We start from the raw sequence: 13,897 nt of genomic DNA, 5'->3' as shown, positions 1-13,897 counted from the left end.
GAACAGGGCGTAACTTTTTTTCAAGATGATATTTTGGTATTTGGATCAAATAAGGAGGAACATGAGACTAGGCTTCTGAGAGCCCTGAGGATTCTTTAGCAGAAGGGGCTTACTCTAGAACGTTCTAAATGTAAGTTTGCATGTGAAAGTGTTACGTATTTGGGGCATGTCATCAGCGCATCTGGTGTCAAACCAAAACCTTCATTGGTTGCTGCTATAAGGGATGCGCCCTTTCTACTAGTAAAGAGAATGTAAGGTCATTTTTGGGTATGGCAGGATTCTGTGCGAAGTTCATTCCTAACTTCGAGGAAAAATCTCATAATATTCGCAGCTACTGAAAAAGGATTGTGTTTTTCTGTGGAATCAGGATTGTGATAATGATTTCAGAGTCATTAAAACAGCAATTGCCAATGCTATAGCTTTGAAAAGCTTTGACCCTTTATCTGAGAGTATTATTACAACAGATGCTAGTAATAAAGGGTTAGGAGCTGTATTATCTCAGAAGGATGGTAAGGATGGGGAGCATATTATTGCATATGCTTCTAGATCTTTGTCACTGAGTGAGGTGAAGTACCTTATAATTGAAAAAGAAGCGTTGTTGTGCGCATGCTCATTGGAACATTTCAAATCTTTTATTTGGGGAAAAGCTTGCATGATTCGCTGTGATCACAAACAATTGGTCAACATTTTAACAACAGAAGGGTCAGCCACTGCTTTGTCTAGATTGGCCAGAATATCTATGCGAATGTAAAATTTTATATACAACATTGTACATACACCAGGGAAAAATAACATAAATAACAGTAGCAGATTTTTTGTCACGAATGCCAATCATGTTGGAGCGGTGTGAAGATGACGCATGGAATCGTTTTTAAGTGGCTTTAATTCACGACCAAGGTTATCCTGCAATTAATGAAGGTGAATGGCAGGTGGAGTATCTGAGGGACCACATTTTACAAGAAGATATATTGGATATAAAAAATGGATGGCCTAAGAAGGTGGTAAGTAATTCAGTAATCAAACCATTTTGGGAAGTAAGAGCAGAATTGTCAATTACTGATGAGGGCATTTTATCTAAAGGGGACAGAATAATTCCCCCAGAAACCTTGCGCAAAACCATTGTGGATTTATGTCATGAGGGACATTCGGGCATTGTCAGAACTAAATCTGTACTTATGAAGTTATTTTGGTGGCCTTGGATGGACATGACTGCTGAACTCGTAGTGAGAGAATGTGTTGCATGTTCAACTTCTGATAAGTCATTGCAAACGTTGCGTCCACCCATGTCTAATGGGTTCCTTCCCAAGGTGGCAATTGACTTTATGGGTCCGGTGGGAAATCTGCAGAGATATTTTTTGGTGTTGATTTATTTATTTTCTCATTGGCCTGTGGTGAAAGTTGTAGATAAGGCTGATACAGATGCAGTGCCACTCACATCTATTGTGAGTGACAGTGGTGTACAGTTTCTTTCTAACAAATCCAAGGCATATTTTGGGAAACTTGGCATTAAACATAGGGCAACATCTTTCTACAATCCAAGTCGGTATGGAATGGTGGAAAGATTTAACCATGTTTTGAAAGGCAAAATCCAGCCAGCTGTTAAGAATAAAGAAGCTTGGATTATACAAGTGGGGAAGATGATTTGGGCTTATCGCGTCACGTGCAATGATGCTACCGGTTAACCACCTTTTGTGATCACGAGAGGGCGAAAACCAAGATCCAAGTATAATCTGGGGTGGTTATTTGCCACGGGTGGGGCGTCATGGTCAAAGGATCAAGTCAGGTACAGAATGGGAATTATTCATGACAAAAGTAAAAGGTATTATGATGCTAAACACTGCGTTAAGGCTGTTAAAACTGAAGTGGGGGGCTGGGTTTATGTCAAGAAACCTGGATGGTGGGTAAGGGGGAAAGTAGATTTTATGATCCTGAGGAGGTTGTTGAAGTGTTCCAAAATGCTGTCAAATTAAGGAATGGGAAAGTGTGGAATTAAACAGGATTGCTATGAGTAGGAGTGGTATGGACACTATAGCAAGGGAATATGAATGGCTTCAGGATGAAATCAAGGATTCTAAACTGGAGAATGAACCGAGTACAAGTTATGTAATTAAGGAATCTGGTACTGGTGGGTTGACTAGTGAGCCAAACCTTACACATGAATCCATGTTTGATGAATGCAACATGGACCAGTCTGATGATGGAACTAGGAAGCAGAATGAGCCACTCTGTCAAGGTGCATCGAGAGATTCGAAGGATGGTCCTGATTTGGAACGAAGGGCGGTCAGTGACAGGAAGGCACCGGGTTGGTTAAGTGATTATATCGTCAGCTGTATGTAAATTTAGTTTTGTTGCTTCCAGTACTGATTATTACTGCGTTATGTTCAATTGCTTTACATATGTATATTATTTGACTATGTTTTTTTGTGTTTTTTTTTGTTTTGTTTACTCTGTATGGAGGGGGAAGTGTGTTTTAAATGGAGCTTTACAAGTGGAACGCTGGGGTAGCTGGCATTCATGGAATGTATACGTTTAAAATGTAGAATGTTGCAGGCAGGACAATTGGTGTGAGGATATCGGTGAAACTGAGTGTCCTTTCGTGCTCCACAGCAAAATAAAGGAATACTGCAATTCTATGTTTTGGAGTCAATCCTGCCTACAGTTTCGCTTACAAAAAAGAACCCCCACATCTGGTTTGCCAATGCTTGTTTGCTGTATTTTGGAGAAATTATTTCTTAGTTGTCCTTTACATTTGGTGTCGTTTGTTGATGTTTGGTATAGCTAACGCTATTTTCAAATTATGAAACTTTAAATAAAACGAGTTGAACTAAAAAAAAAAAAAAAAAAAGGCCTGTAAAGGTGACCTATATCCCGCGCCTCCAGCTGTGAATCAGCTGTCTGCCCCGCCTCTCGCCAGTGTTCACTGAGTTCACAGTCAGAAGGGGCGCGCGGTCGATCTCAAAGAGGGATTGGATGGCTTGTTGGAAGGCCAGACTTCGTGTCTGGGGCAGCCAATGTCCCTAGTGGTGACAGAAGAAGGGCAAGGAACACTCGGCACGTAGGTATTCGGATAAACGAGCAAGCCATCTTTGTGTGTACACTCACGCCTGCTTTTGTGCAGGATTTTTAGGCCGCAAGGGCATTTTTATAAAAAGGGTCAACAACAGTTGGCCCTTTTTTAGTAACTTCATAAGGTGTATACATATCTCAATTATTTTTCTTGCATTATTTTAATATATAATAATTTATATGATTCAGAAAAAATGACATACCTAATAAAGTTAAAAACTATAATCTTGACGCCAACATTTTTCTAAACTCTATTTTCAATTAGCGGTTGTTCTTTAGGAAAGTTGAAACCGATACGTACCAAGATGGCTTCCCTTTTGGCAAAAAGCTGAAGGGGCGGAGTAAATCGCTAAACGGGAGTTCCTTTTCGACGCCTGCGATCCCGCCCCTTCCCCCTGACGCACGACAGCGACTCTTGGTGTCTTCTTGGACAATTCTGTGTGCTGTACGCTCAGCGAGGCGTCTGTGAGCTGCTGTTGTTCGCTGTACCGGGAGGGTACTCTGACTGCCTGTGACTGATACCGCGAGGATCATTTCAATCTGTTCCTCCTGCACTGAGAGGAATACCGGCCCCCAAGGATTGTTTACTATCCGCACTCGCTTTTCAGGAATATCCGCCCGCACCCAGGAATAGTTATTTACGGGACTCCGAGGAATGGACGTGACCGTCGGGAGCGACAAGAAAAGGTGCGTCTTCAGACTCAACTTCAACTACCTTTGTTAGTTAGTTTATTTTCTTTATGTATCACGCTTCTGCTACCTCCCCACCACCCGATTGGCCGCCATTTTGTATGGATCAGGCCCTGACACCTCTTCTAGGAATATTGCGATCATTGTATGCGGCAATACGTATATCAATGTGTGTACATGCGTACCGTGGCACTCCAGTAACTTGCCCGCGCCATTGCTTTAGGCTCCATTTTGCAATATGAGCTTGTCACTTTCTCCGCTTTGATCGTATATTATACCCACATTGACGCAAACGCCCCCACTATGTGAGCAAGATAATCTCAGCTAGTATTTGGCCACAAGGACTCTGCGCTTAATTAACACGATGCATCTTGCATGGTTTTAGACGAACTCTGGTGTGCGCCATTGAAGCCTTTTGAACTCTATGATATCGAATGTTTTTGTTGGTGTTTGATTATCGCGTTCAAAATGTCAGGCATAATTATTTCTGAAAGTTTGTCACCCTCCCGAGTCCCAGTCAGTCGTGTTACCACTTGTGCTCACTAGAAGGCGCACCTAACTGTATTTGGGCAGCTTCTATATAACCAAAACTTGTCTTCTCCCACAGTTATTGGTGCGACCTAACGTGTATCGACGACCGACTAGCCCCTCTAGACTTTGAGGGGTGCTTTTCTAATTATTTTTCGATTGTGGGATGAGCAGAGATTCTATAAAATAACATTGTAATGTCCTCTGAAGGTCAAAGCCTCTCACCTGCCTTCATAGCACTTCATTTAGTCACTGCGGTTTAGTGATTATCACACTTATGATCTTTCTCTAGCTTTGGTTTGGGTTTTCTCTCAATATAGTTTTTCTGTCCCTATTTCAGGATGGGTTTGTTCCTCATGTCTCTAGTGACATTACGTTTCATTTCCTTCCGTTTAAAGTAAAGTGGTTCACTGGAACTACCCTCTGGTTTACCTCAAGAGTAGATAAAGTTAGTTGGTGGACTGTTTGTCAAGACCGCAGTGGTAGAAGCGCACAATTGATACTCCAAGATTGATTGGCCGCACCGAACCAACCACAAATTGTTGTTGCCTCTTATTACTTTTGTGTAACATCGTTCAGGATTTACAGTCAACGCATTCTTTTTCTGTTCAATAGACCCTTAAAGTTCCCTCCACACTTTTCACTATGGTATCATTTTTAATTTCTTGAAACGGATTACTTTTGAATATTCGGTGCTTATTGCCCAATGGTGTGTCAAGACACTATGTTAAACAAACGTATTGCTTTTTATTTTCATTTATCATCTGAACAACTCATCATTGGATATGTTACGCTGTGAGCATTTTCCTAGATTATGATCAGCATTTAAATGGGCTTCTGTCAACTTCTTGAGAACAAAGGCTATTTGAAGGCACCATCACTAACAGGATGCTCTTTTGGTGTTCTTGATTAGGCACTGCTTATGTTTCAATTAGCATAATGACAAACATGCATTTGTTGCCTTAATATGCTATACATAATTTGCACTGTGGAAGCAAACAACAGTGCCTGAATAATTGAGAGGTCAAAAATAATTTTGATTAAAATGAATCTAATTAAACATGATGACAATGGTCTTCGAGTGTCAACAATTACCTAATTTTATTTGTTGATGGCAAATGAGAATTTATTAGCTGCATGTTATGACAGTTGTTGTCCACTGCACGTGTTGTTGTTTTTCCCCCCACTATTTATTTAATAGCGCAAAATGCACACTGGTGACCAAAATTGGTGCAAGGACACATCACATTAAAATAGCTGTAAGCGGTGGGTTTCCATTTTGCGTACTACTTCAAAAATGTGTGCATAATCATAAACAAAATTATGCCAATTTCGCACACCTATATTACTGCCCTCTAGGCTCCACTAACACATGGACAGTCAGTGGAATTATGCAGCTGGCGAGGGTCAAATTATGTGGTAGTGTTACAAAGTTATACAGCAAGAAAAGCAAACTCTGCTGCACAATGCAGACTATTTTGTGATTGTATTACAATATTATTTTGCTATTTTTACACTATCTGGGCATAATTACTACCAGATGGACACCCATATATAACAATAAGTAGCAGAAAGGTGGTCAGTGAACTTTTGTGAAGGGCCCACAGGTTACCACGTTTTTAGTAACTTTTGATCTGTGTGAGCTAGAAACATTTTATTTTTTAAATCTGTAGATTATGCATTCACTGGTGACTCAGGTGGCAAATGCAGCAAATCCATAATTATACAGAAAACACTGCAGCTGCTCTCTCGCAAGATTCCAGTGGCCTTGCATATATGTATGGATTTATAATCTTGGGTTGATTGCTGAATCAAGTCAATTTTATATATATATATATATATATATATATATATATATATATATATATATAAAAAAAATCTTATTTTGGTTGTTCCTTGGTCTGAGATATCCAGGTCTGAAATATCTGCTGGACGCCAGGGTCATTTTAGCCTTAATTTTCTGTTGTATTAACTTTTTTATTTTCTCAGTTTTAGCCTTACATTGTTTGTGTGTTATTATTGGACTGTGACTTTGCGAGGGAGATAATTGTATTTTGACAGACCACGAAAACTGAATTTCGTGCATGCACAGAGGCCATCTCTGGGCATTTTCAACTTTTAAGGTCTTGACAAGGGCCTCGTGGGTTTTCATGCCAATCGTTTTCTTTTATGTACATCAAACCTTATCTGCTTAGTTTTTGAGGAATACAATTGTATTTTGTAAGTTTGAGCCGTTTTTTTTGCATCAAAAAGTGGCGCAAATGCGGCGCTAAAAAGTATAAATATGGGTGTAAGTCCTTTTTAATGGCTAGGAAGTTCGTGTGTCGTTTGTAGGTGTTTGCTGTGGGCGATGAGAGCCATATGCACGTAGGGTCGCCCCTCCGTGATCTGTGTTAGTGAGAACTGTTAATGAAGATTATTGTTTTTGGAAAGTATAGTCTTTCAAAGAAAATAATCTGCCACAGCTTCAGTTTGTGATGGTGTGGGGATGGAAGTTGAATATAAGCCAGTGGAAAATGTGCTGTGTTCTTTTATGTTTTGATAGTCTGGTTACTCTGTTTTAAGATGTTAAACAGCATCAGGGCGGGTAGAATATTGTAGTATAGTGTTGCTGTGACTTTAGTAGGGGCAGTTGAAGCCTTAAGTTTTTGGAATAGGAATGCTGAAGGCTTTAATGTAGCTTGGTGCAGTAACCATAGGTTGTCCTGTTGCTTGAGTAGCGGCTGAAGAAATAATTCACTGTTTGAGTTTAATTTTTAATGAATATTTGAAACACATTTTCGGTCACTTTAATTCATGTATCGGATTTGGCAATACAAGGGTCTTTGTGTGTAGACAAGATTTCCAGGTTTACTGGACTCCACTGCTTCCCATATATAATTGCTGCCCCATGTAATGTTATGGCCATTCATATGTATGTTGTGTCCTTTTACACGCGTACACAGCAAACACATAAAGTGATGGGAGGAATACACCATGCCACCTCAGTTTGGACCCAGACATATGCAAATCAGTCTTGACCCTGCTCCAATAGGAACATCCCAGTCCACTCTGCCAAGCCAGGACCTCTATGAACTGAAACACATGCAACCCAAGACCTGTTTTTCCTTGACTGAGGCTCATCAGTTGGATATATGTGTGAGGGGCACCTTGGTTCCCATGATGTTTTTTTTTCCTCCCCTCCGATGTGGTGGGTGTTTTTTTTTTGTATAGTTTTTTTTATAAAAGACCGCTTAATCGTACGATTCCCAGGCTGTTTTATTGAGCTGCACTTAAGATCATTGTACATGTATAGGAGGCAGTGGTGTAGGGCTTCTGATGTAATACACGTTTTAAATTTAACATTTTTGCAAGTCCGTTTTTCACTGGTAACATACTGAAGTATTTTACTGAAGTTTTAAAGCCGAACTGCATTGACACAGTTTCAACACAGGCAAGGCTCAAGGAATATCTGATTTGACTGCATTTCAGTCCATAAGAATTTTGGTACCAACATGTCTTTATGAAGAGTAAACATTTTTGTTCCTAACAGGGATGTTTTGAGAAATATAATAATCAAGTTTCAAAACACATTTTTGTTGAAATCCTTATTTTCCTAGTTGCTGTTACTTCACTTAAATGGAAAGGTGTATTTTTACCTTCTCCTTTTCTGACTGCGACAGTAGTTGTACACCTTGTAACATGCTGATGCCAGTTTTATTATCATGCTAGCAAGGATAAACTCATATATTACTACGATTTTGATAAGTGAAACGGACAGTTACACCACGACTTACCTGGTGCCCTGTCAGTGAAGACCGTGTTGGTTGTCTTAAATTTATCGTACTATTTTATTGTGTGTGTGTTTGTGTGCTGGGGTTGTTTAAACAATTTGGTGTATGCTGTTTACCAGCTCCATCTTTAACTGATTTGGTAGTCAAAGCTTGATTGCATGGATCCAGCTTGATATCCAGTATGAATCAGCAGGTATTTTGACCATCTCTCTACATATGTTAATGGCCTATTTTGGATTGCTCGTTGATTCCTTTTTGATGAGAGTATTTGTTGATTTAACAGGCCCTGAAAAACCATACAAAATTTTACTAGACCTGCAGGTCGAGCAACTTGAAAAATCTACTCGACCTAACTGTAATGTACTTACTCCAATTGTGTGATCCTAGGCAAATATTTTAGTTGATAGTAACCCTTTTCTTCATTCTCACATATGAGTGCACCTTCAAATATTTGAAGTCCGCATTTCTACTGTACAGAAACCATCTTTTGTTTGATTAAATAGACTAAACGTTTGTTCCATGTTTAATGAGAATCTAGCCCACATATAGGGGAAACATGATCCATGACATGCCTCTTAGTTTACTAATACCATTGCCATCAGGGCAGGAGTGTTTCTCAGTTTATGTTCAAACACTCAGTTTTAATAAATATATTACTAAATCAGGCTGTGGTAGCACAATGTCATTTACAGACAGTAAATTTCTAAGAAATGTCCAAAAAAACCTTCCCACTGATTTGCAGCTTTACTGACAAAACTATATAGTATTTTACCAATCTGTGAAAATTGAGTTTTTAGAAAACATATGTTCTTTGTACATCACCATGTAAAGTGTTCTGATTTGTTTTCAACATATTTAAATATTATTTTCATCACTGAGAAGTATTTAAAAAAAATTAAAGGCTTTCGCAACTACTGAAATATATGTTGAAGTGTTTCTACAGTTTACTTAGTTATTTAAATGTTCTGTGTTCTGGGAAAATAACTGACACTCTACAGCATTTAAATTTCACGCTCTTTGTACAGCAGGGCAGAGAGTTCAATTTACAAAATCCTGAAACTCTGGAGTCAGAAGAAAAATTAATTGTAATAAGACAAACTGACTTTTGATCTCTGTCCCTGGACACAAACAAGATAAGAACAAGATTCAAAGTCTTCTTTATTGCTCCTTCACTTTCTGGCTGAACAGGACCCCTGTTCAGTGTGAACTCGCCAGAAGTGGGGAGTAGTCCCTAAAAATAGCTCAACCTGATAAAATATGAGTCGCTCTAGCGAGAGGGCCAGTAGAGGTTTTTCAAAGCCTGTTTAAATGCAATTGCCAAAGCATGATGTTAAAAGCTGATTTTCAAAGAGCTGTGACCGCAGGGCTCCTCTAAACCTCAGACGACCTTCATTGAATCACAGCTGACTTGAACAAACTTTCCAGCACATACAGCTGTGTTGAGCACCTTTGCTGTCAAACCCATTTAGCAAACCAAAGAATGACTTTGATTTGATTGGCGTACTATATATAGCTCCCATGAGCTTTTGCGTAGTGATTGATGACATAGTTAGATACATGGAGTAAACTGCAATAATCCATCCTCAACAGGGTTGTCACCCAAATAATTACCTGAGCTTTGTGAAAGCTAAGACATTGGCGTTCAGTCAAGCATTGGTCGTAAGTTTTTTTTTTTTTTTTTTTTTTTTTTTTTTTTTTTCCCAAACAATTTCTGGTCTAAAGTAAAGGCCAGAAGAGTCCTCGTCAGTATGGAGTGGTCTGCTTGTTTAAACAATTTAAAGGCTAGTCTGGTATTCTATACCAGATCCGTACAGTTCAGAAAATAGTCTCCTCGTCCAGGAAAATACTGAAAAAGGTCAGCATATTAAGACGCAATAATGCATGATCCTAGCCCCGACATAAACGCACAGGAGTTAACTTCTGCTAGGGCACATTTGTCTTCTAGAGGTCAAAGGTGGAGTGGGGGAGGTGAGCTTATCAATAGCCGTACGTTTTATGGAGAAAGCTTTTCAGCAAAAACTAACTCTCATCTAAGGATCTGAGGCTAACTTTGCAGAAGGGGACTACCAGGGATCACCAAAGGTGACATGTTAGGCAATAAACAAGGCAGGGTCCCAGTTAAATTCCCTGCACCAGTTCTTTTCTACTGGAATTCGTAGGCATGTGTTTTGCAGAGAATAGGGAGGCGTGTCGTGGCTTCCTAATTTCCGACAGCAGGGTTTGGACAGGAAGATGTATGTGTGCAGGATACAAGTGTGAGTTTTTTTTTTTTTTTTTTTTTTTTTTTTAATTGCTAATGTTACATTGAGGTGAGAGTGTAGAAGAAACATATTTATAAGGAGACAACCCACCGAAATATAGTCTATCGAAACATAAAACCTGACCATTCCACGAAATGTAAGGCAGTAAAGCACTTTTATAAAGACTTTCTTTACACTTTACGGAGTGGAGGACAAACATGCATGTAAATGCTTAACATCTTGCAAACCTCAATTGTAGTTATACAGAGAGCAGTTTATACGATACATACATACATACATACATACAACACCATTTGGAACCAAGCAGGCTAGGTGACATTAGACAGCTTTGTTGTTAGGTGTCTCAGTGGTTTATGGGATCAGGTTGAGTCATTATCAGGACACAGCACTAGGATGCAGGGAGGGGCAGCACAGTTGGGTGCAGCGGAGTCCCCTGCGGATCTGTTAGAGGTTGGTAATGGGAGCTGCAATATCTTACCTGTATTTCCTTGACTGAGGCTCATCAGTTGGATATATGTGTGAGGGGGGCACCTTGGTTCCCATGATGTTTTTTTTTTTCCTCCCCTCCGAGGTGGTTTTTTTTTGTATAGTTTTTATAAAAGACAGCTTAATAGTACGATTCCCAGGCTGTTTTATTGAGCTGCACTTAAGATCATTGTACATGTATAGGAGGCAGTGGTGTAGTGCTTCTGATGTAATACACGTTTTAAATTTACATTTTTTGCAAGTCCGTTTTTCACTGGTAACATACTGAAGTATTTTACTGAAGTTTTAAAGCTGAACTGCATTGACACTGTTTCAACACAGGCAAGGCTCAAGGAATGACTGATTTGACTGCATTTCAATCCATACGAATTTTGGTACCAACATGTCTTTATGAAGAGTAAACATTTTTGTTCCTAACAGGGATGTTTTGAGAAATATAATAAACAAGTTTCAAAACACATTTTTGATGAAATCCTTATTTTCCTCATATTACCCCCGGCTGAATCTCAACCTGCGGCCAACTCGAAGCTGGCCCTGAAACTAATTTCTCCCAAAGCCGACTAGGTGGCTCCGGAATCAACCCTGCCTGCCTCTGCCTGTTGCCTCCAGATTGTGCATTTTCTCCAAGGCAATCTCTAGAGGATGCAAGGGAGCGAGTTGAGTGGGAGGTGTGGACTTTGGGCCTGAGTCCCCCCCAGTGGGGGGCACGCAAGGGGGGTGAGCATGTAGGTGGCAGCACCAGGGTTCGGCACAGCTTGTTGCCTTGTGCCCCTCTTTCCCACTCTGACCTTTTCCTTCCTTACTGCCATTTCTAAAGGAGTCTTTGCTACCTGCAGCTTCTATCATGCTTCTTCCACCATTAGCTCCTTGTGGAAGCACCCCTTATAACACTCTGTAGTAGCCTCTTCTTTTGTGATGTTAAAAGGAGCTGGCTATAAATCTCTGCTACAGCGGTCGTAACGTCCTTTCATTTGTGGAAAAGTCTACTGGAGACCTGACTTGATATTCTTCTGGGCAGGGCGATCTATAAGTGAGTGTTTGGCTTCCAAGTGTAACTATTACCCAGTAAACCACTAAAGAGATTTTGGGGGGCAGTAATCCCTCTAAATCTTAGAAGCTGGTCTGTGATTTTGATACTTAAGCACAAATGCAATGACTGCAAAAAAACTGCCTGCTAATGGGGAGGGCCTTTGCAAAAACTAAACTTAACCCACTTTGAAACAAGGCTTCCTTAGTTACTGCTTTAAAAAGCAAGAATCAAATCTTCCCTCTGGGGAAACCGAGAAGACAAATCAGGAAGCCAATGTGGGTCCCTCCTTGGTGCTTAATGGGGCACCACAGCACCAAAGCCTGAACGGGTCTAACCCTGTGGTGGTTACTCCAAAAATGATGCACCAGGAGGAGAACAAATTAGTAACAACGTTCCATGTGGAGCCTTGTCCAAAGACAGTAATTTGGTTCAACAAGAGTGGATTTTACTCCCCTCCCCTCTCCATGTTTAGTATCAGATTTGATTGCAATAGCTCCCCTCTTAGTGGTCAAATTAGCAATACCACCCCAGGAGGGCCTTTCTCAAGAAGAAGCCTCACGCACCTGGGATGAGGAATTTACACTACAACACATAGATGTCACCCTATGTAGGGAAATATGAGCACGAGATAAGGATCACAATTTGGAGCCCCTGGATTCACTGCCTCTCACATGATCTCCTGGTTTGCAACTTTTTAGCAGCACACCCTCAATGCATTTCTCTTCATTATCAGAGACTCCACATATTGGAGATTATGACAAGCAGCCATGTCGCCCTCTGGAATAAGCGGTAAAGATCTCGGCCTCCCTACTTTGTTTAGAGAGACTTCTATCCTCCAGCTTAAATTTGCGGGAGAAATTCGTAGGGGGTCCAGACTCTATTCTGGACACAGTGACACTATATAGAAGGAATTGATTGACGCAAAGAAAGATAAGGAATATGGCTCCGGCCAAGTGATTTCTCTGGACGTGACCTCATCGTCATTCGCAAAGGGCGTACATAAAAAAGCATGGACACAAATTGACTTTGGAGCCCAAGAACTGTAAAGCTACCTATAGAGAATCCCATATGGTGGAAAGTCCAATCTGTTTTTTAAGACATATCTTTGATTCTGATACGGCTACTCCTGCAGCTAGATGTGATGCTGAGAAAAGCCTTTGCAAGTAAAAAAGAAGTATTACCAGTTTTTTTCAAAACTTGCCATAAGCAGGATTCAAATATTGATGAGTCTTAGCCAGCTTCCCCCCCCCCCCCCCCCCCCCCCCCCCTCCCGCCCTTCCCCAGTGAAAATCAAAAAAACATAAAGGGAAGAAAAATCTCACTTGAAGAATCAGAATGCGAGGGCTGAGATAACTTTGTTTTAGAGAGGGATTAGATCTCTTCCAAAGGTCCAAAGAGTCAGCAAGGCCATAAGGGTCGCAGTACAACTCCCAAGCTGTTTCACTGGATAAGGGGCCCTCCCCATGCAGCTTCACGTTTGGTGAGTGCGAGAAGTACAGAGGTGTCTGTGGCAGCGTCTTTGGTGGGTCAGCCATTTCCCATTTCGTCCTCTCTAAATCCAGCGGCTACTCCGTTCATGGGTTTTAGTATGAAGAAGGATCCTGCGGATTTGTCTATTCATGAAGTTGTAGTCCATACGCAGTGTATGGAGGATTCCTGTTTATTTGACTTTATCCCACTCATTGATTCTGATCTAATCATGAATAGATCTGCTTTACTTACCTGTTTTCTCAGACTCCAAGACTTTACACTTAACCCAAAACCGAGAGATTATTTTAGTTTCTTTACTACATACAGGGGTATGATCTTAATCAAGGGTGGCTTTCCATTTTAAAGTTATTGTGAAAATGATTTTACAAAACGCTGAAAGCTTGCAATATAGAGGTATTGATGTTTTTCCAGTGTGGGAAGAAAGGGGTGGTGGACTGGAAGCAAGGATGAATCATTACCAGGGAAGTGTGTGTAGGGTATGGGATTGTCTTCCCCTTTGCCCGACTGGTGATCCAACGGCTGTTGCCCAGTAGTTGCAAGTACACCTAGGAAAAATGGCAGGTGGGTAGCAC

General features: G+C 40.6%; 1 protein-coding gene across 4 annotated transcripts in view; it reads left to right on the top strand.

Annotated features, from left to right (window-relative positions):
• Positions 1–2,912: 2,912 nt before the first annotated feature.
• Positions 2,913–13,897, top strand: part of HIF1A (hypoxia inducible factor 1 subunit alpha) — a 355,909-nt gene continuing 344,924 nt past the window's right edge. The window contains exons 1-2 of one of the 4 annotated variants that reach the window (XM_069207397.1): positions 2,913–3,055; positions 3,332–3,753. In XM_069207397.1, coding sequence (XP_069063498.1) covers positions 3,722–3,753 — 32 coding nt within the window. In that variant the 5' untranslated portion in view covers positions 2,913–3,055; positions 3,332–3,721. Of the gene's footprint in view, positions 3,056–3,331; positions 3,754–13,897 lie in introns of those variants that run through there. The other 3 variants (XM_069207395.1, XM_069207394.1, XM_069207396.1) reach the window with 3 other exon arrangements.

Source organism: Pleurodeles waltl, chromosome 9 (genome assembly GCF_031143425.1).
Source record: "Pleurodeles waltl isolate 20211129_DDA chromosome 9, aPleWal1.hap1.20221129, whole genome shotgun sequence".
Taxonomy (NCBI): domain Eukaryota; kingdom Metazoa; phylum Chordata; class Amphibia; order Caudata; family Salamandridae; genus Pleurodeles; species Pleurodeles waltl.
Note: the sequence above shows the minus strand (reverse complement) of the source record. Positions and strands in the feature narration are given on the sequence as shown.